Source organism: Hemiscyllium ocellatum, chromosome 32 (genome assembly GCF_020745735.1).
Source record: "Hemiscyllium ocellatum isolate sHemOce1 chromosome 32, sHemOce1.pat.X.cur, whole genome shotgun sequence".
NCBI classification, from domain to species: Eukaryota; Metazoa; Chordata; class Chondrichthyes; order Orectolobiformes; family Hemiscylliidae; genus Hemiscyllium; species Hemiscyllium ocellatum.
Genome location: NC_083432.1, coordinates 3,868,271 through 3,890,144, shown reverse-complemented (window position 1 = coordinate 3,890,144; position 21,874 = coordinate 3,868,271). Strand labels below are relative to the sequence as shown.

Below are 21,874 nucleotides of genomic sequence, written 5' to 3'. Positions count from 1 at the left end.
TTTTTTTAAGAGTGTAGGAGACTGAGGGGGGAACCTTATAGAGGTGTATAAGATCATGAGAGGCATGGATAGGGTGAACGCACTCAGTCTTTTTCCCAGGGTTGGGGAATCGAGGACAAGAGGGGGTCAGTTTCAGGTTCGAGGGGTAAGTATAAAAGGGAACCTGAGGGGCAATGTTATTTACACAGAGGGTGGTACGCAGATGGAATGAGCTGCCAGGGAAGTGGTTGAGGTGGCTACATTAACAACATTTAAAAGGCATTTGGACAAATACATGGATAGGAAAGGATTAGAAGGATATGGGCCAAGTGCAGGGAAATGGGGTTAGAGTGGACGGACATTTTGGTCGGCATGGACCAGTGTGGGCCGAAGGGCCTGTCCCTGTGCTGTAGGACTCTGTGACTCTCTATGGCTACCTCACATACCGGACCCACATGCCACCCAGCACTCTACCCCCACACACCCACGTGGCACATTACCCTGTCAGCATCCCCAACCAAACCCCCACTTGGTGCAGTATTGTTTGACAGGAGCTGACAAAGTGGCTGCCTATGATTCCGGACCGTCACATTTCAGACCCTGAGTTGGTTGTGTGTTATGGGGGAGCCATCAGAATGGAAGTATGGCTCCTCACTTTTGTAGGACACCCCTCCTTCCCCCCCCCGGTCAGAATGCCCTCTCTTTCTCCTTCCTCTTGTAAACCAGCCTCTGTTTGAGATTTCCACAAGTCTGAGAATCCAAATCTAGATCTCCCCGTACTGTTTGAAATCACGATAAACGACAATGACATGGGAAGGAGGGAATGGGCAGTTCTGAAAAAGGGTCACCCAATCTGAAACATTCACTCTGTTTCTCTCCACAGATGCTGCCAGACCTGCTGAGCTTTTCCAGCAATTTCTGCGTTTGTTTGTGACGTGGGAATGACATTGTCTGGTGAAGGAATGTGATGTAAATGAACAGCCAACAACGACATGTGTACCATTAAATAGCCAGAATCATTTAAAGGTGACATATGGAATAGGCAGGCAGGGAGTTGTGGCACGATGGCTCAGTGGTTAGCACTGCTACCTCACAGCGCCAGAGACCTGGGTTCAATTCCCGCTTCAGGCAACTGTCTGTGTGGAGTTTGCACATTCTCCCTGTGTCTGCGTGGGTTTCCTCCCACAGTCACAAAGATGTGCAGGTCAGGTAAATTGCCTGTAGTGTTAGGTGTAGGGGAACGGGTCTGGGAGGGACTTGTTGGGCTGAAGGGCCTGTTTCTCCACTGTAAGTAATCTTAAAAAAAAGAGTAATGAGAATAGTGAACGGCTAATGCATGAGAACACTTATTATGTAACTTAAAATGTCCACAACAAAGCATGCATTTTATTTTTTTCACAGGCTGATGTTCGGACTGAATTGCAATCATGTACATATGTCCTTCCTGGTCTGCTGTAGTCATGAGACCTCAGATATGAGGCACACACTGCAGGGAGCCATCTTATAGTCACTTTGATAAATAACCCAGAACCCATTGCCTGCTGAGCTCAGAACTGACCTTCCTCTTTCAATACGGAGAAAAAGGTTTCAGCCAATTCAGACAAATCTTCAAATTTTATCTTTTCTGTTTTAACAAATTAATTTCCCTCAGGCCCTGTCACAGCCACCTCTCAAATCACTAGTGGTCTCGTTACTCTATTTAATTTTGTAGGTTTTCCAATAACCCCCTTAATATTTACCGGTTCTGTATTGGCCCCTTTATACTTTTGCTATTTGCATTCTGGCCTCTTTTTTAATTTGGTCAGATTCATTTCTATTCTTTTTGAACTTTGTGGATACTAACTGGGCCCTTGGCTTTGTGTTGTATTATTTTAGCCACTTCTACCCTTATGGTCACCCAACGGAATTCGGAACCTTTCCCTACCCCCTGCAGCTTTTACAAACTCTCCAGAATATTCTGGACTTCTGGCTGGTTTTACTACCAATCAGCCAAGTTTACCCCCAAATAAAGGTTCCCTTGTAGAGAGAGGTGTGGGTGTCTCAACCACCATTACCAGCCCAGAAATGAGCTCTCTGCTGAAGGAAATGTTTGTTGATGGTATTTCTGTATCCTCTCCTGTGAGTGCCCTGTTTAACACATGGGAGTGCACTCTGTTTGGGGGCGGCAGGGTGGCTCAGTGGTTAGCACCACTGCCTCCCAGCACCAGGGACCTGGGTTTGATTCCAGCCTCAGGTGACTGTCTGCGTGGGTTTCCTCCAACAGTCCGAAGGTGTACAGTTTGGTGTGCTTGGTCAGGGGAGATGTTATAGGATGGCTGGGTGGGTCTGGGTAGGATACTCCTCAGAGGGTCTGTGTAGCCTCGATGGGCCAAATGGCCCGTTTCCACACTGTAATGATTCTATGTTCTGGAGTTGGAGATCTTTAATATTTTCCTTAATATAGATGTGGAGGTGCTGGTGTTGAACTGGGATGGACAAAGTTAAAAAGCACACAACACCAGGTTATATAGTCCAACAGGTTTAATTGGAAGCACTAGCTTTCGGAGCGCTGTTCCTTCATCAGGTAGCTAGTTGGGGCTAGTTGGGACTGAAGAAGGGCTTATGCCGGAAACGTCGATTCTCTTGCTCCTGGGATGCTGCCTGACCTGCTGCGCTTTTCCACATTTTTCAGCTCTGATCTCCAGCATCTGCAGTCCTCACTTTCTCCTAGCAGGAACATAGGACACAGAAATTATATTTAAAGATCAAAGTGTTATACATCAGTTTGATCTTTTGCTATACATTCTGTGTTTTATGATCCTGTCCCACAACCACCTGATGAAGGAGCGTCACTCCGAAAACTAGTGCTTCCAAATAAACCTGTTGGACTATAACCTGGTGCAGTGTGATTTTTAACTTTGTCCACCCCACTCCAACACTGACACCTCCACTTCACATCAAGAAATGTTATATCCCTCTTCGCGGATGCTGCCTGACCTGCTGAGCATTTTCGAGATTTTCAGCCCTCAGTTTTCCTTCCGTGTGGATCTGAAGGCAGTGTTAATGCACGTGATTTGGAGATGCCGGTGTTGGACTGGGGTGGACAAAGTTAAAAATCACACAACACCAGGTTATAGTCCAACAGGTTTAATTGGAAGCACACTAGCTTTCGGAGCGACGCTCCTTCATCTGGTGGTTGTCCATTACCACCCGATGAAAAAGCGTCACTCCGAAAGCTAGTGTGCTTCCAATTAAACCTGTTGGACTATAACCTGGTGTTGTGTGATTTTTAACTTAATGTGCGTGGTGTGCTATTACATTAGTTAAACACAAGCAATGGTAAAAAGACCAACTTGTTTCAATAAAGATTAACAATTCAACTCTGAGAAGGTATGACTCAGAGCTCCTCATTGAAATCAGCAGATGCAGAAACAGCTAACAGCATTAGTCAGCCTACTGCATCGCCATGGCAACTGGCTAGGCCCTGAGGCAGTATCTTGTAAGCTGGTATGCTTCCTTGTTCAGTACAGCTCAGACAGCACTGCCTTACATAAAGATGTTTGACAGCACAGTGTCTTCCTGACTCACAACAAGGGAACACACACGGGAGCAACCTCTTTGACTCAGAACAGCATGGCTGAGATTTGATCTCAAGTTACTGAATTTACTGGACAAATAATTCCCTCAGCTTCTTCTTCATAGGAGCAACGAGCCAGTAGGTATTCTCCATCCATCCCTTTTTGTGACGTTGAAGTTTTGCCACTCTGTGACAGGGGACTGGTGGACAGCAGGAGGTGAAACCTGAGCTTTGAATCGCCAGGTAAGCTCTTAAGAATTGAATTCCATGCTGTCAATGTGTTGCAGTCAAAGCCTATAACTTCAGCACAGACACTGAACATGGGTGTTTTGTTGGACTTTTCAGGGAATTAAAATCTATTATAAGGGCATCAGGTGGAGTTTGGCGATACATAGGGACAGAACAGTCACCTTCAAACTGTGAATTGTGCAGCAAACAACAAGTTCTGGTATCTGCTCTTTGTTCTGTTATTGTTAGCTCTGTTTACTTTCGTTCCTGAATGTAAAACATTTAAGGAGTGTATATTGATCTGAAGGTTCAAAGGTCTCCTCCACACAGCCTACCCTCTGCAGTTTACACAAAACAAGATTATCAGGTGCTCGCAGAAAAATGAGCTCCATGTCGGTGCAGTCTCGACTTGGTGAGGTCAAGGTCCTGGGATACTGCTCTGTCTGGGTCTCCCTGGTAAGCTCAGAGTGCTGCAGAGTTGACTCTCTCAGTGAACATTCGTCCAATTACTGAGTTCAGAGAGCTCTCTTGGCCTGACAAGCACAAAGGAAATTAACTTCTGGAAATTTAAAACATTCCCAAATGTCTTTGAAACCCACAGCAAGGAAGGAGACTACTCAGCCCATCATTCCAGCTCTTGCATCCCACTCTTTTCCTGTAGTCCTGCAATTACGTTTCCTCTAACGTTGATTCAATTAGCTCACAGAATCGATCATAGAATCCCTACAGTGTAGAAACAGGCCACCCAGACCCATTCCCTAACCTATCCCGATAACCCTCCATTTCTCATGGCTAATCCACCCTAACCTGCACATCTTTGGATTGTGGGAGGAAACCGGAGCACCCAGAGCAAACCCACGCAGACACGGGGAGAACCGTGCAAACTCCACACAGACAGTTCCTGAGGGGCTGTATGGCCTTTTCCACCCATTAGTTTTTATGTTTTTACCACGAGTACCAATTCTCTTAGTGCTCAATCTGCCTCCCCTATTTTTTCAGACTGTGTATTCTCTATATTGTTAATCACCCTCATATGATGTGTTATGACACACCACCAGGACTCAAACCCCAGCCTTCTGTCTCAGAGATAGGATCACTACCATGACAAGGAGAAAGTGAGGACTGCAGATGCTGGAGATCAGAGCCGAAAATGTGTTGCTGGAAAAGCGCAGCAGGTCAGGCAGCATCCGAGGAGCAGGATAATTAACGTTTCGGGCATGAGCCATTCCCATTCCTGAAGAAGGGTTCATGCCCAAAACGTCGATTCTCCTGCTCCTTGGATGCTGCCTGACCTGCTGCGCTTTTCCAGCAACACATTTTCAGCTCAGTACCATGACAACCCTTACCAAAGTTTTGGTCATTACAGCTCACTGTGTAAAACACGTTTCTTCACCTCCACCTCATAGGTCTTTCACTAATGATACACTTTTAAGAATAGTGTTTTGGACATAAGGTACATACCAATGGCATAATTTGACAACCTGTCCCGTGGTGTCAGTGAGCTCCATCTGCCTTGCTCTACATTGTCACCAGCTAATGCTGCAAAATCATTTGTGAACTTACTTCCAACCTTCTCAGTGTGATCGATTCAACAGAGACCTGGGAAATACAGGGGAGGTAGGGGGACAGGCTTATAGTTGTGTCTCTCCAGGAATACATGAGGGAAAGTAAGATCATTCCAGAGAAACAGGGATCTCTGCTTCACATAAACAGTGTGGAAAACCATACAGACCAAACTGGAGTTAATCATCACAGAAACTGTACAGACCATTCAGACCAAACTGGAGTTCATTGTTTCAGAGAGTGTACCCATTATTATGGCAACAGCTATAGTATTCCACGCCTAAAGGCCCCAGAGCTTCTTTTGGCAGCTCCTTACAGACATGTGTAAGGTGGCAGGTGGATAGAGGGGACAGGGACGGAGGGTGAGGGGTTATATTGGTGGGTGGTTGCTTCAGGAGAGAAGTAGCTGGGTGTGAGCTATGGAGGAAGCTGGGTGAGGTGGTGGAGGCTGCAGGAGAAGGGGAGGGTGATGGTAGGTGGGGGTGAGTGTGCTAGGAGGGTGAGTAAGTAGGTGACAGGTGTGACAGAGAGTGGCAGGTAGGTGAGAGGGATCCAGTGAAAAGTTAGCAAATTGAGGGCTGCGTAGGTCAGGTGGGGGCTTGTCTGGTTGCCTGGGGTGGAGGTGATTGGGACTTTGGTGTTTGGGGACAGGAAGCCCATGAGGGTTGGGGATGGGTCAGTTGTGTATTGATGGGGAGGGGGGACATGTTGAAGTTATATGGATAATGGCACACAGTCAGGTAACGTGGTGAGATGTTGTTTGGTTAATGGTACCGTGTTTGGATTTAATCCATTTATCTTTGCTGGATCACCAACGAGGTCAGTGAGAACCCTCTAAGCTCTAACTCGAGCCCACCATTAGTGCCAGTGTCGGAGTGTTCCAGACACTGCGTATAAGTCCAGCCAAGGTGTTCCTGCTTGCGGTGTGCAACCAGCCTTTCGCTCTGACAGCAGACAAGTACAATCCGGAAGATTCTGCCACAGTCGGCATGTCTTTAACTACCCAACAAACACACCCAGGGCCAGGGCATGCAACTAATTGGGTAAAGAAAATCACTTGGTTCCTGCCAAATGGAGAGAATGAACACTCTCACTGAAGTGTTCGCCCTACATGTCCACAATTCCACAATTGTATTGTTGAGTAAAGAACTTCCCCCTGAATTCCACTTTGGAATGACTGTTTGTGCTTTATAGCTCCCCACAGTTTGGTTTATTCCCAATCAGTTTACATCTTAGCTCAACATCATCTTGGGAAAGCTGTGCTGCAGTGCCTCTCTGTCAGGGTTGCTCACCGCAGTTGAGAAGATTCCTGGAGATTTGACCATGTGATGTTTGCATTCATTTGCCAGTCATATTTTTACCCAAATTTAATGATCCTGGGGAGTGCAGGAATTAATGGCTATTTACATAACACTTTAGAACAACACAGTGCTGTTTTTGCCTGCTTTTACAAAGTGTAAACCGAGCTGCCAATTCTGTATTCCTGTCCCATGCCCCCAGTTGAGACACATTGATGGAACTCCATTGCTTGGAGAAGGTAGTTTCTTGGATCTCACCTGGATGTCCTGTTGGAGTTTAACCCAGTGAGGAACATTCAAGGAAATTAATCACTCTCACCCCTACCATGTGAGCTCAGTGTAATCACCGATGAAACAGACCATTAGACAGTAAAGAAAGCCCTGGGTATTAAATATTCTCCCTCACACCTCCTCCCATAATGGACAAAATGCAATTTCCTAAAGAGAAGTTGGTGGGGTGTGGATACAGTCACAGAGATGGACAGGGAGAAGATGGTGGGGTGGGGATACAGTCACAGAGATGGACAGGGAGAAGATGGTGGGGTGTGGATACAGTCACAGAGATGGACAGGGAGAAGATGGTGGGGTGGGGATACAGTCACAGAGATGGACAGAGAGAAGATGGTGGGGTGGGGATACAGTCACAGAGATGGACGGGGAGAAGTTGGTGGCATTTACCCCGGGGGAGTAGAGAAGGTCATTGATCTTTTTATTGCAATACTGGGCCATCCTGGGCGGCACAGTGGTTAGCACTGCTGCCTCACAGCGCCAGAGACCCGGGTTCAATTCCCGCCTCAGGCAACTGTCTGTGTGGAGTTTATACCTTCTCCCCGTGTCTGCGTGGGTGTACTCCAGTTTCCTCCCGCAGTGTTAGGTGAAGGGATAAATGTAGGGGAATGGGTCTGGGTGGATTGCGCTTCAGCGGGTCGGTGTGGACTTGTTGGGCCGAAGGGCCTGTTTCCACACTGTAAGTAATCTAATCCTCCAATATGGCGCCCACGCTGATGTCACTGCGTCTCCTGGGAGTAGGAGCGTTGGCAGTGTACCAGCACAGTAAAGGTCTCCAGGTCCCTGTCACAGAGCACAGGAGGCCAGAGTAAACAGCAGCACTAGTGCCAGCCAGCACCAGCCGGCACTATCTCTATGGCTGCATAGCAGTCTTTAAACAATGGGGGGACTGCAGATACTGGAGATCAGGGTCCAGACTGTGGTGCTGGAAAAGCACAGCAGGTCAGGCAGCATCCTGATGAAGGGCTTCTGTCTGAAACATCGATTCTCCTGCTCCTGGGATGCTGCTTGTGCTTTTGCAGCGCCATACTCTCGACTTCAAACAATGGGGATATGGGCAAGGGCTGCTCATGCATTCTGGGAAATATGCAAGTCATTCTGGGAAAGACACATGACCGGGTGGGGTTGGAATTGGATGTGACAGCTGTCATAGGATGGGTTCATAGAATCATGCAGCACAGAAACAGACTCTTCAGTTAAACTCATCCATACTGATCAAGTTTCCCAAACGGAAGTAGTCCCATTTGCTCGCATTTGGCCAAATCCCTGAGGATCCAATGGATTTCTCAGTAATGCTCCTGGAGGTGAGTGACATTGTGGCTCACCAAGTCTCATTCAAACTTCACAAAGGTCACGTTTGCTCATTTGTGATGACCTGGACTTCAACGTGCCTCTGCTCACCTGCTGCTTCCACCTTTTCTTTTCCTGGATTTTCCTCCCTGAATTCTTAGTAACTGTAACCCAGTACTTACTTACAGCAGAGCTCCAGCTTAAAGAGACAAATCTGGTCAGATGTCATGTGTGAACTTGCTAGGCCTCATGCCGGAACTCAGACTTAGCCAAAATATCGTAAGATTCAGCCCATGGTTTCTTGACCAGATCATCTCACAGACACTTGCTTCTCTTGATCTATCGACCTTAAATAAGTTACTTCACGATTTTGCAAAGGGTAGGTCATGCCTCACAAACTTTATTGAGTTCTTTCAGAAGATGACCAAATTGGTGGATGAGGGTAAAGCAGTTGATGTGCTGTATATGGATTTCAACGAGGTTAAAACAATGACTGCAGATTCTGGATTAGTGGTGCTGGAAGAGCACAGCAGTTCAGGCAGCATCCAAAGTGATTTCAGTAAGGCGTTTGATAAGGTTCCCCACGGTAGGCTATTGCACTAAATACAGAGGAATGTGATTGAGGGCGATTTAGTGGTTTGGATCAGAAATTGGCTAGCTGAAAGAAGACAGAGGGTGGTGGTTTTTGGGAAATGTTCATCCTGGAGTTCTGTCATGAGTGGGTACCACAAGGATCTGTTTTGGGGACATTGCTGTTTGTCATTTTATAAAAGACCCGGTTGAGGGCGTAGAAGGATGAGTTAGTAAATTTGCGAATGACACTAAGGTAGGTAGAGTTGTGGGCAGTGCTGAAGGATGTTGCAGGTTACAGAGGGATAAAGATAAGCTGCAGAGCTGGGCTGAGAGGTGGCAAATGGGGTTTAATGCAGAAAAGAGAGAGGTGAATCACTTTGGAAGGAGTAACAGGAATGCAGAGTACTGGGCTGATGGTAACATTCTTGGTAGTGTAAATCAGCAGAGAGACCTCAGTGTCCATGTACATAGATCCCTGAAAGTTGCCACCCAGGTTAATAAGGTTGTTAAGAAGACAGATGGTATGTTCACTTTTATTGGTAGAGGGACTGAGTTTCGTAGCCACAAGGTTATGCTACAGCTGTATAAAACTCTGGTGCAGCTGCACTTGGAGTATTGTGGACAGTTCTGGTCACCGCATTATAGGAAGGATGTGGAAGCTTTGGAAAAGGTTCAGGGGAAATTTACTAGGATGTTGCCTGGTATGGAGGGAAGGTCTACGAGGAAAGGCGGAGGGACATGAGGCTGTTTTCATTAGGGAGAAGAAGGTTGCGAGGTGACTTAATAGAGACATATAAGATAATGAGAGGGTTAGATAGGGTGGACAGTGAGAGCCATTTTCTTCGGATGGTGATGACTAGTGAGGGGACAAAGCTTTAAATTGAGGGGTGATATAGGACAGATGTCAGAGATAGTTTCTTTACTCAGAGAATGGTAATGGCATGAAACGCACAACCTGCAACAATAGTAGACTTGCCAACTTTAAGGGCATTTAAATGATCATTGGATGAAAATGGAATAGTGTCGGCTAAATGGGCCTCAGATTGGTTCCACAGTTTGGCACAACGTCGAGGGCTGAAGGGTCTGTACTGCGCTGTAATGTTCTCTGTTCTGTGCATGTTTTAGGATCATTTAGCACCCTTACCCACATTCAGTGAGCAGGCATTCTGCACCTAATGCTGGGAGTTTGTTGAGTGAGGGGGTTAGAAGGGGATGGAAATGCTCCTTTGTCCTATGAGAATTGGTTCTGGCTGTGCAGTACAGACAGAAACTAACTGCTCGGTGAGCGTGTGGTAAGTGACCAAGGCCTATTCTAGTTGTAAGTTTCATAATAGTTCAGGAGGTTAATAGTACAGGTACGGTTAGTAAAATGGAGAAAAAGGAAAAATATAGGTAAGTCAACCAAATAATTAAATAGCTGATGAAAACAGATGAAGGATGCAGGTGCAGTGCACATAGTGGGAGTTTCCTGGTGCCAGTGTGTTCCAGGGTGAACAGGCTTGCTGTAAGTGTTTGCAAAATATGCAGCTTAGACTCAAAACTGGAGGCTGAAGCACAAACACTGAGGAAACTCACGGAGGGGGGACTAGCCAAAGAAAGAAGGCAGTCTCTCCCCTGAGCTGAGGGATTTGGTCATTGGTCAGGAAAATGTAACTGTGACAGCAAGTGAGATGGGGAAAGGAAACCAAGGACAAAAACTGCAGGACTCTTGGACTGGACAACAGGTTTGAGGTTCTTGTAGGGTGTTTAAATAGAGTGAGGGCTGTGTGTTTAAATAGCGTGTGGGCTGTGTGTTTAAATAGAGTGGGGGCTGTGTGTTTAAATAGCGTGTGGGCTGTGCGTTTAAATAGAGTGTGGGCTGTGCGTTTAAATAGAGTGAGGGCTGTGTGTTTAAATAGAGTGAGGGCTGTGCGTTTAAATAGAGTGAGGGCAGTGCATTGACATAGAGTGAGGGCTGAGTGTGTGTGTGACTGGGGTGGGGGCTGTGTGTGTGTGAATAGAGTGTGGGCTGTGTGTGTGTGTATGCATAGAGTGGGGGCTGTGCGTGTGTGTGACTGGAGTGGGGGCTGTGCGTGTGTGTGACTGGAGTGGGGGCTGTGTGTGTGTGTGCGCATAGAGTGGGGTTGTGTGTGTTTGTGAACAGAGTGAGGGCTGTGTGTGTGTGAGACTGGAGTGGGGGCTGTGTGTGTATGAATAGAGTGGGGGCTGTGTGTTTAAATAGAGTGTGGGCTGTGCGTTTAAATAGAGTGAGGGCTGTGCGTTTAAATAGAGTGTGGGCTGTGCGTTTAAATAGAGTGTGGGCTGTGCGTTTAAATAGAGTGTGGGCTGTGCGTTTAAATAGAGTGAGGGCTGTGCGTTTAAATAGAGTGAGGGCTGTGCGTTTAAATAGAGTGAGGGCTGTGTGTGTGAATAGAGTGTGGGCTGTGCGTTTAAATAGAGTGTGGGCTGTGCGTTTAAATAGAGTGAGGGCTGTGTGTGTGAATAGAGTGTGGGCTGTGCGTTTAAATAGAGTGTGAGCTGTGCGTTTAAATAGAGTGAGGGCTGTGCGTTTAAATAGAGTGGGGGCTGTGTGTGTGTGTGAATAGAGTGGGGGCTGTGTGTGTGATGAGTGAAGTGGGGGCTATGTGTGTGATGAGTGAAGTGGGGGCTGTGTGTGTGTGTGACTGGAGTGGGGGCTGTGTGTGTGTGAATAGAGTGGGGGCTGTGCGTGTGCGTGTGAATGGAGTGGGGCTGTGCGTGTGTGTGAGACTGGAGTGTGGGCTGTGTGTGTGTGTGACTGGAGTGGGGGCTGTGTGTGTGATGAGTGAAGTGGCCATAGCACCCTGGTCCAGGAAGGCATTCAAATTGGAAGGTACAAAGAAAATGTGTTGTTGGACCCAGAATGGGGGTCACTTTTACTCAGTTGGTTGAATGGTTTGTTGTCAAAGTGGTGTGATGCCAACAGCAGGGGTAGGAGGGCACGGTGTGTAAGATAGTTAGCGCTGCTGCCTAACAGCACCAGTGACCTAGGTTCGATTCTCCCCTCAGGCGACTGTCTGTGTGGAGTTTGCACACTCTCCCCGTGTCTGCGTGGGTTTCCTGCCATAGTCAGGTTAGCCGTGGTTTGGCCGTGCTAAATTGCCCATTGTGTCCAGAGTGGATTAGTCATCGGAAATGCAGGTTTACATGGATAGGGTAGGGATGAGGGTGTGGGTCAATGTGGACTGGATGGGCCAAATGGCCTGTTTCCACATCGTAAGGATTCTATGATTGACACGATTGGCTTGAAACAGAGTAGAGACAGCTGTGTCGTCTCCCCAATGGCAGGGGTCAGACCCCTGCTCACACCTGGAGAGGAGCTGACAGTGGTAGGGAATGGATCCAGTTACCATGGTCCACATCGGTGCCAACTACATCAGCAGGACCAAAAAGGAGATGTGGCACATTCAAATGTGGGGGACTCCATCAAGAAGTGGAATGTCACATTTAATAATCTCTGAATTATTATTAAGCCAGTGCACTTTAGCAGAGGGCAAACAAGGTTAGAGAAGGGACTACATGGGTCAGAGATTAGTGGAGCACTGACACCACTACTGGGGTAAGTGGGATCGGTCCCCATTCGGATAATCTCCACCTGAACCATTCCAGTTGTAACATAACTGAGGAAATATAAGCTGGGAAATATGAAAGATTTTAAACTAAATAGTGGGAGCTCGGGGAGTTGTGGTAAATCAAAGAGAGACAAGTCAAGAAAGGAAGATATTGATATGGGAAATGGCAGGAAGGGTAGATGGTGCAGATTTCATTACAACTGAACGGAAACGGTTAGAGATTACAACAATAATAACATCATTCAACATGGAGTAGATAAACTAATTGCAATTAATAAAAATAAGTGTCATCTAATAAGGATGGCATCAGACACAAGGACTGAAGGACGACATCGACTGAGACCTAAATATTGGGGAGTGCACGGCATTTTGAAATGATCGATGGGAATGAATGACGGTATTCGCACAATAGAGAAGGATGATTAAGCTCAGAAAAACCAAAATGTGGAAGTGGCTTTAAAGGCAAGATGTCATTGTGAGAGTGATGTCCAGGCCCATTAACAGTAACCACATGGGAGGATGTTTCACTGAGACCAGGGCCTTGACAAATTACTTAATTAGGGGGTGGGTGGGAGGCACAGGGGAGAGTTCACATCAGATGTAATTTGGAAGATTAAAGAGAAGGATAGCGATTTGGATACTGAAACCAGAATGTATGAGGAAACGAGTAAAAAGTGAGGTCTGCAGATGCTGGAGATCAGAGCTGAAAAATATGTTGCTGGTTAAAGCGCAGCAGGTCAGGCAGCGTCCAAGGAACAGGAAATTCGACGTTTCGGGCCAGAGTCTGATGAAGGGCTCTGGCCCGAAACGTCGAATTTCCTGTTCCTTGGATGCTGCCTGACCTGCTGTGCTTTAACTAGCAACACATTTTCAGCTATATGAGGAAACGCTAGAGTGTACAAAAATAACACCATGCCAACAGATAATGTCAAACTTGACAAAAAATGGTTAAAAAAACAGAATTAAAAGCTGTGGAAACAGGCCATTTGGCCCAACAAGTTCACACCAACCCTCCGATGCGTAACCCACCCAGACCCATTTCTCTACACTTACCCCTAACCCTAATGCATCTAACACTATGGACAATTTAGCATGGCCAAGTAACCTGACCTGCACATCTTTGGACTGTGGGAGGAAACCGGTGCAAACCCACGCAGACATGGGGAGAATGTGCAAACTCCACACAGACAGTCACCCGAGGCTGGAATCGAACCTGGGTCTCCGGTGACTGTGAGGCAGCAGTGCTAACTCCTGAGACACTGTGCCACCCTTTATATCTGAATTCTCTCAACATTTGCAACATAATGAATGAATCAATATCACAAATAGGCAAGTGTATGATGTATTAATAGTTCCCAAAACATGGTTGCACAGAGACCAAGGTTGAGACCTAAATATGCTGAAAATGTGTTGCTGGAAAAGCGAAGCAGGTCAGGCAGCATCCAAGGATGCTGCCTGACCTGCTGCGCTTTTCCAGCAACACATTTTCAGCTCTGATCTCCAGCATCTACAGACCTCACTTTCTCCTCTGAGACCTAAATATTCAAGAGTTATTTGACATTTCAGAAGGACAGAAGGGAAGGGAATGGAGGTTAGGTGGAGTCATAGAATAAGACAGATCTACAGCACAGATAAAGGCCTTTCAACCCATTGAATCTCAAGTCTGTATCAGTCAAAAGCAACCACCTAACTATTCCAATCCCATTTTCCACTATTGTGTCCAGACACTGAGATGCTTTGACATCACAAGTGCATATTTAATATTCTTAACTGTGATGTGGGTTGCTGCTTCTCCCCACCCACAGGCACTGAATTCCAGATTCCCCTCCAGATCTCCTCAAAACCTTCTGCCCCTTCCCTTAAATCTGTGCCCCCCGGTCACTGTCGCCTCCATCAAGGGGGAAAGGTTTCGTCCTGTCTGCCCTGTCTGTGTCCTTCAGCATTTTAAACACCTCAATCATGTCCGCTCTCAATCTCCTCTGCTCTAAAGAAAACAATCCCAGGCTATCCACCCTCTCTTCATAACGGAAACTCTCCAGCCCAGGCAACGTCCTGGTACATCTCCCTCTGCATCCTCTCCAGTGCAATCACATCCCTCCTATAACGTTGATTCCAGAACTGCACACAATCCTCTAGCTGGGGCCAGACCAGCATCTTGTGCAGTGCTAACAGCACCTCCCTGCTCTTAAACCATATGCCTTGGCTAAGTAGGGCAAGTATTCCATGTACCTTCTTGACTACTAGCTCCACTTGTAAAAGATTACATCAGTAAAGAAGAAATAATCTTGTCTAAAACTATCAAGATAGAGATTTGGTTTTGATGGGCATAAGAACAACCAAGTAGGAAGTTCTTGGTGGGAGGAGTTTATGTGCTTCCGAACAGGTGGGACACAGGGCATTATAATCAGGGCGAGGGAGAAGGGGACTGACGTAATCATGGGTGGCTGAAATCTTCATATCAATTAGACAAACCAACTTGTCAATAGTAGCCTCAAGGGCGAATTCATCGAGTGTGTTCAGGGGTTTCTGTGAGCAATATATTTTGGAGTGTGCCAGGGATCAAGTGATTTTAGTCCTGGGTGTGTAATGAGATAGGACCAATTAAAGAACTCACAGTAAAAGTTCCTTGTGCACAAGTAATCATGATATGATAGAATTATGCATTCCGTTTGAGATTGTATTGTGTAGATCTATAACTAGTATCTTAAACCTAAAGAAATGCAATCAGTGCGCTAAAGCATAGGTTAAAGGATAAGATAATAAAGGCGCAGTGGAAGACATTTGAGGAGACATTGCATAAATCTCAACAAAGATAATTTCCATTAAGGAAGATACAAGCTAAGGGCGATATCAAAATAAACAAATGAGAAAATTAGTGTCAGGCAGAAGGTTGGGAAAATTCTAGAAGCCAGCTAAAAAAATACAGAACTTGAAATATGGGAGAAATCTCACAAGAAATATGAAAAAGTAGGCAGTAATACTTCCATTAGTATATGTTGTTAAAATGAATGTTGGTTCATTAGAGAATAAAAAATGAGGTCTGCAGATGCTGGAGATCACAGCTGCAAATGTGTTGCTGGTCAAAGCACAGCAGGTTAGGCAGCATCTCAGGAATAGAGAATTCGACGTTTCGAGCATAAGCCCTTCATCAGGAATAATGATGAAGGGCTTATGCTCGAAACGTCGAATTCTCTATTCCTGAGATGCTGCCTAACCTGCTGTGCTTTCATTAGAGAATAACACTGAGGAATTAATAATGGGAAACAGGGAAATATGAAAATATATTTTCTGTCCATTTTTACAACAGAAAGCACAAAGTGCGTTGAAAAAGACACAAGACAAGCAGCAAAAGAGAGGGGGGAATAACTGAAAGCCCCCACTCTCACATGAGGAACATACCTGGAATACAGGGAGAACTCACCATTTGGACAGAGAACTGGCTTGAGGGTCGAGGACAGAGGGTGGTGGTGGAGGGTTAGAACACAGAACTTAGAAAGGTACAGCACAGAATAGGTTCTTTGGCCCACGATGTTGTGCCGAGTGTTAATCCTAATGTAAAAGAAAATAACTTAACCTACGCACCCTTCAACTCACCGCTCTCCATGTACATGTCCAGTAATGTCCCCAATGACTCTGCTTCCACCACCACTACTGGCAACGTATTCCATGCATTCACAACTCTTGTTTTTCAGACTGGAGGCCTGTGACCAGTAGAGTGCCAAAAAGATCTATGCTGGGTCCACCAGTTTTTGTCATTTACATAAATGATTTGGATGTAAACATAGGAGGTCTAATTAGTAAGTTTGCAGACAACGCCAAAATTGGAGGTGTAGTGGACAGCGAAGAAGGTTACCTCAGATTACAACAGGATCGGGACCAGATGGGCCAATGGGCTGAGAAGTGGCAGATGGAGTTTAATTCAGATAAATGCAAAGTGCTGCATTTTGGAAAAGCAAATCAGGGCAGGACTTATACACTTAATGGTAAGGTCCTAGGGAGTGTTGCTGAACAAAGAGACCTTGGAGTGTAAGTTCGTAACTCCTTGAAAATGGAGTCGCAGGTAAATAGGATAGTGAAGAAGGTGTTTGATATGCTTTCCTTTATTGGTCAAAGACTGAGTATAAGAATTGGGAGGTCATGTTGCTGGTGTACAGGACATTGGTTAGGCTATTTTTGGAATACTGCGTGCAATTCTGATCTCCCTCTTATCAGAAAGATGTTGTGAAACTTGAAAGGGTTCAGAAATGATTTACAAGGATGTTGCCAGGGTTGGAGGATTTGAGCTACAGGGAGAGGCTGAACAGGCTGGGGCTGTTTTCCCTGGAGAGTCGGAGGCTGAGGGGTGACATTATAGAGGTTTATAAAATCATGAGGGGCATGGATAGGATAAATAGACAAAGTCTTTTCCCTGGGATCAGGGAGTCCAGAACTAGAGGCCATAGGTTAAGGGTGAGAGGGGAAAGATATAAAAGGGACAACTAAGGGTAAGCGTTTTCACACAGAGGGTGGTGTGTGTTTGGAATGAACTGCCAGAGAATGTGTTGGAGGGATACAATTACAACGTTTAAAAGGCATCTAGGAAGGGTTTAAAGGAATATTGGCCAAGTGTTGGCAAATGAGACTAGATTAGGTTAGGATATCTGGTCGGCAAGGACGAGTTGAACTGAAGGGCCTGTTTTGTACTATACATCTTTATGACTAGCAAATCCTGTGGATCTGCAGCCTTGGCTCCAAAGATAGTACAGACGTTGGTTGTAATCTTCCAAGATTCTCTAGATACTGGGAAATGTCCCAATGGATTGGAAAAGTACACACATAAGACACTTTGTTCAAGAAAGGAAACAGACAGAAAGCAGGAAACTATAAGCCAGTTAATCCAATACTTATTATTGAAAGATTTGCCAAGTATTAACAGACCATTTAGAAAATCATAATTGGGATTGGGAACTTGTATGAAAATTGATTAGAGTTTTTTAAGGATACAAGGTATTCGCCAAAAATGGATACCCACGCAACTTTATCAACAGATGCCTAAGAGAGAGACCACGGAACGAGGACATGCCACAACCAAAAGGACTAGCCACACTACCATACATCAGGAGCGTTTCAGAACTGACAGCCAGACTACTGCTACCCCTAGGACTCATAACGGCACACAAACCAACAGCCATGCTCAGACAACAACTGACTAGAACAAAGGAGCCAATACCTAACATGAGCAAAACTAATGTAGTTTATAAAATACCATGCAAGGATTGCACAAAACACTATATAGGACAAACAGGAAGACAGCTAACAATCCGCATACATGAACACCAACTAGCCACGAAACGACACGACCAGCTATCCCTAGTAGCCACACACTCAGACAACAAACAACATGAATTCGACTGGGAAAACACTACTATCATAGGGCAAGCCAGACGGAGAACAGCCAGGGAATTCCTAGAGGCATGGCATTCATCCACAAACTCCATCAACAGACACATCGACCTGGACCCAATATACCAATCGCTACAGCGGACAGCTGAAACTGACACCCGGAAGCGGCAAGGACAGACCACTATAAATGCCGGAAGAAACATCAAAGAAGCGCTTCGCAGGAGGCTCCAGAGCACTGATGATGTCTCCTAGCCAGGGGACGAAACGTTTGCAACAAAAACTTCCAGCTCGGCGAACAGAACCACTACAAGAAGCACCCGAGCTACAAATCTTCGCACAAACTTTGAACAAGGTGATGAAGCAAGCAGATGGCATGCTCACCTTCATTGGCCGGGGCATGGAGTACAAGAGTCAACAAGCCATCTTGCAGTTCAGTAAAACTCTTGTTAGGCTGCATCTGGAGTATTGGGTGTTGGTTTGACCGCCACATTACCAGAAGGATGTGGAAGCTTTGGAGAGAGTGCAGAGAAGGTTCACCAGGATGTTGCCTGGTCTCGAGGGCATTAGCTATGAGGAAAGGTTAAAAAGATTAGATTATTTACAGTGTGGAAACAGGCCCTTCGGCCAAACAAGTCCACACCGACCCGCCGAAGCGCAATCCACCCATACCCCTACATATACCCCTTACCTAACACTACGGGCAATTTAGCATGGCCAATTCACCTGACCCACACATCTTTGGGCTGTGGGAGGAAACCGGAGCACCCGGAGGAAACCCACGCAGACACGGGGAGAACGTGCAAACTCCACACAGTCAGTCGCCTGAGGCGGGAATTGAACCCAGGTCCCTGGCGCTGTGAGGCAGCAGTGCTAACCACTGTGCCACCGTGCCACCCAATGAGGATTGTTTTCACATTGGAAAGATGGCGGCTGAGAGGAGACCTGATAGAGGTCTACACAATGAAGAGAAACATAGACAGGGTGGATGGTCTGAGGCTTCTTCCCAGGATTGAAGTTTCAATTTCAAGGGGTCACAGGTTCAAGGGGTGAGGGGTCAGGTTAAGGGAGATGTGTGAGGGAAGCTTTTCATGCAGAGAGTGGTAGGAGCCTGGAACACACTGCCAGAAGAGGTGGTGGAAACCGGCACAATCACAACGTTTCAGAGGCATCTGGATGGTTACAGGAATAGGGAGGGAATAGAGGGAATAGGTTCCAAATAAGGGCAGAAGGTTTGTTTTTGGTTGGGTTAGGCCACAATGATCGGCACAGGTTTGGCGGGCCGAAGGGCCTGTTCCTGTGCTGCAGTTGCCTTTTGTTCTTTTGTTCTTAATGTTTCGGGTCAAGTGACCCCAGTAGGTGTTGTTTATTTCAATTTCCAAACGTAATTTGATAAGATGCCTTATAAAAAGGTAACCAGGCAAAGAAGGTGAATGGTGTGAGGGTGACTGGAGAATGATTAACTAACAGGAAAGGTATTTGGGAGTGATGTGACACTCTCAGTTTGATAAACTGCACAGAAGTCAGTGCTGAGGCCTCAACTGTTTAAAATCTACAACAATGTTTTGTATTAAGGGAGCAGTGACGTTGTAGCCAGACACACAGACAATGGGAAGTTAAGTAGAAAACAAAGTTATGGGGAGGATACAAAGGAAATTAAATTGATGATGTGTGTGGGCATACATTTGGTACACGGAATTTCGCCAATCGAAAATAGTGGGCGGCACGGTGGCACAGCGCCTGTAGACCCGGGTTCAATTCCCGACTCAGGCGACTGACTGTGTGGAGTTTGCACGTTCTCCCCGTGTCTGCGTGGGTTTCCTCCGGGTGCTCCGGTTTCCTCCCACAGTCACAAAGATGTGCGGGTCAGGTGAATTGGCCAAGCTAAATTGCCCGTAGTGTTAGGTAAGGGGTAAATGTAGGGGTATGGGTGGGTTGCGCTTCGGCGGGTCGGTGTGGACTTGTTGGGCCGAAGGGCCTGTTTCCACACTGTAAGTCTAATCTAATCTAATCTAATAACGCAAGAACATTTGGCAGCAAGGATAGGAAAACAGAAAGAGCAGAATGTTGTGGTTCATAAATCACAAAATGTCATCACACAAATACAGCAAGAAACCAGGAATGCAAATAGAATGTGGATATTCCTTGCTAAAGGTATGGAGTTAAAAGTAGAGAGATGTTGCCATAATTGCAGAATATTGGTGAGGTCACATGTGGAATACTGAGATTAGGTTTAATCTCCTTCCTGAGGAAGGGATAGAATTGCATTGAAAGTATTTCAGAGAGGGATCGTTTGGCGGATTTCTGGAGTAACAGGTTATTTTATGAGGCAAGGTGGAGTAGGTGGGTGGGGTGGTGGGGTGATCTTTCTGAAACATATCAGATCCGGAGGGGACTTGACAGGGTGAATGCTGAGAGGACATTTCCTTTTGTGGGGAAATCTGAAACCGCAGGGCACAGTTTTGAAATAATGGGCCTCCCACTTAAAACAGAGATGGGGAAAACCTCCTTCTCTCGGAGTTTTAATCATCTTGGGAATTCTCCTTACCTGAGAGCAGTAGAGGCTGACTCTTTAAATATATTCAATGCTGGCTTAGACAACTTTGTTTTTTGTTTGAGTCAGGAGTTATGGGATACATGCAGATAAGCTCACAACCAGACCAGCCAGTTCTGAGAAAAAGGTCATACCGGACTCGAAAGGTTAACTCTGTTTCTCTCTCCACAGGTGCTATCAGATCTGCAGAGTTTCTCCAGCATTCTCTCTCTTTGTTTCAGTCATGATTTTATTATTCAGTAGGGGTAGGTTCGAGGGGCTAACTGCAGCTCAGATTTCTCATTTCTCTTCATTTTGAATTGCCCTTGGGGAAGGTTGGTAACGTGCAGTTGGTATTCATGTGGCATTGGTATACTCAGTGCTGTTTGCAGGAGAATGTTCCCATAGCAACAGTGAAGGAACGGTTGGAGTCAGGATGGTGAATGGCTTTTTTGCTATTCATATATGGGATAGGGGCATCGCTGTCTAGACCAGCATTTATAGCCCATCCCTAATTGCCCAGAGGGCAATTACAGGTCAACCAATTGCTGTGAGGTAAGGATGGCAGCTTCCTTCTCTAAAGGACATTGGTGAACCAAGACTCTTAATTCCAGGTTTATGTTTTTAATCAAATTCCACCATGTGCTGTGGTGGGATTTGAACCCTGGTCCCTAGAACATTATATGGGTCTCAGGATTATCAGTCCAGTGATAATGCCACTAGGCCATCACTCGGAGGGAAGCTTGCATGTGGTGGCGTTCCCATGTATCTGCTGCCTTTGCCCTTGGAGATGGAAGTGGTCCTGGGCTTGAAAGTGCTGTCAAAGGAGCCTTGGTGAGTGATAGATGGTATCCAATACTGGCTCTACATTGGTAATGAAGGAAGAATGAATGTTGAAGGTGGTGAATGGGATGCCAATCACGTGACTGCTTTAGTGTGAATGGTGTCGAGCTTCCTGAGTGTAATTGGATGTGCTCTCACCCAGTCGGGTGGAGAGTAGTCCCATTGCAGTATGGCTTGTACTCAGCATCTACCCTCAATGGCAAGTCATGGCAAACACTTCCTTTACTGGGTCACATGCTGTTCTTAAGCTTGGGGCACTGGCAATAAGGCGTTAGGCTGTGCTACCTGTACACATTACAGAAACCCTTCAGCTATTCTAGAAATGCTTCATAAAGAACTGATCTTCTTCCCTTGACAGGTCCCTGTGGACTGAGGAAACCTACCTTGCAATGGAAAGCAGCCCCTTGGAAGAGCACAGGCCTGGCCTCCTGCCATGGTTTATTGCAGCAACTCAGATCCTTGGCCTAGCTGCCGTGGTCATGACTGGTGTGTGGATGGGTCACTACGAAGGGGGGTTTGCGTGGGATGGAGGTTCACTCCAGTTCAATGTGCACCCTCTCTGTATGGTGGTTGGAATGATCTTCCTCTACGGAGACTGTGAGTACTGGAGAAACTCTCCATCGTATTCTTCAGTTTGAAGAATTACACTTTGTTAAAGAGACGATTGTGTCACAGGTGAACAAAATGCCCCACCCCCACCCAATTGCTGGTGAGAGGTGTTTGTGTATATACCAGAGTCTGCATCACAATTTAT

General features: G+C 46.1%; 1 protein-coding gene across 2 annotated transcripts in view; it reads left to right on the top strand.

Annotated features, from left to right (window-relative positions):
• The first annotated feature begins 3,426 nt into the window (after positions 1–3,426).
• LOC132830814 (transmembrane ascorbate-dependent reductase CYB561) overlaps positions 3,427–21,874 on the top strand; it is a 29,617-nt gene continuing 11,169 nt past the window's right edge. The window contains exons 1-2 of one of the 2 annotated variants that reach the window (XM_060848677.1): positions 3,427–3,778; positions 21,479–21,717. In XM_060848677.1, coding sequence (XP_060704660.1) covers positions 21,510–21,717 — 208 coding nt within the window. In that variant the 5' untranslated portion in view covers positions 3,427–3,778; positions 21,479–21,509. Of the gene's footprint in view, positions 3,779–10,385; positions 10,500–21,478; positions 21,718–21,874 lie in introns of those variants that run through there. The other variant, XM_060848679.1, reaches the window with a different exon arrangement.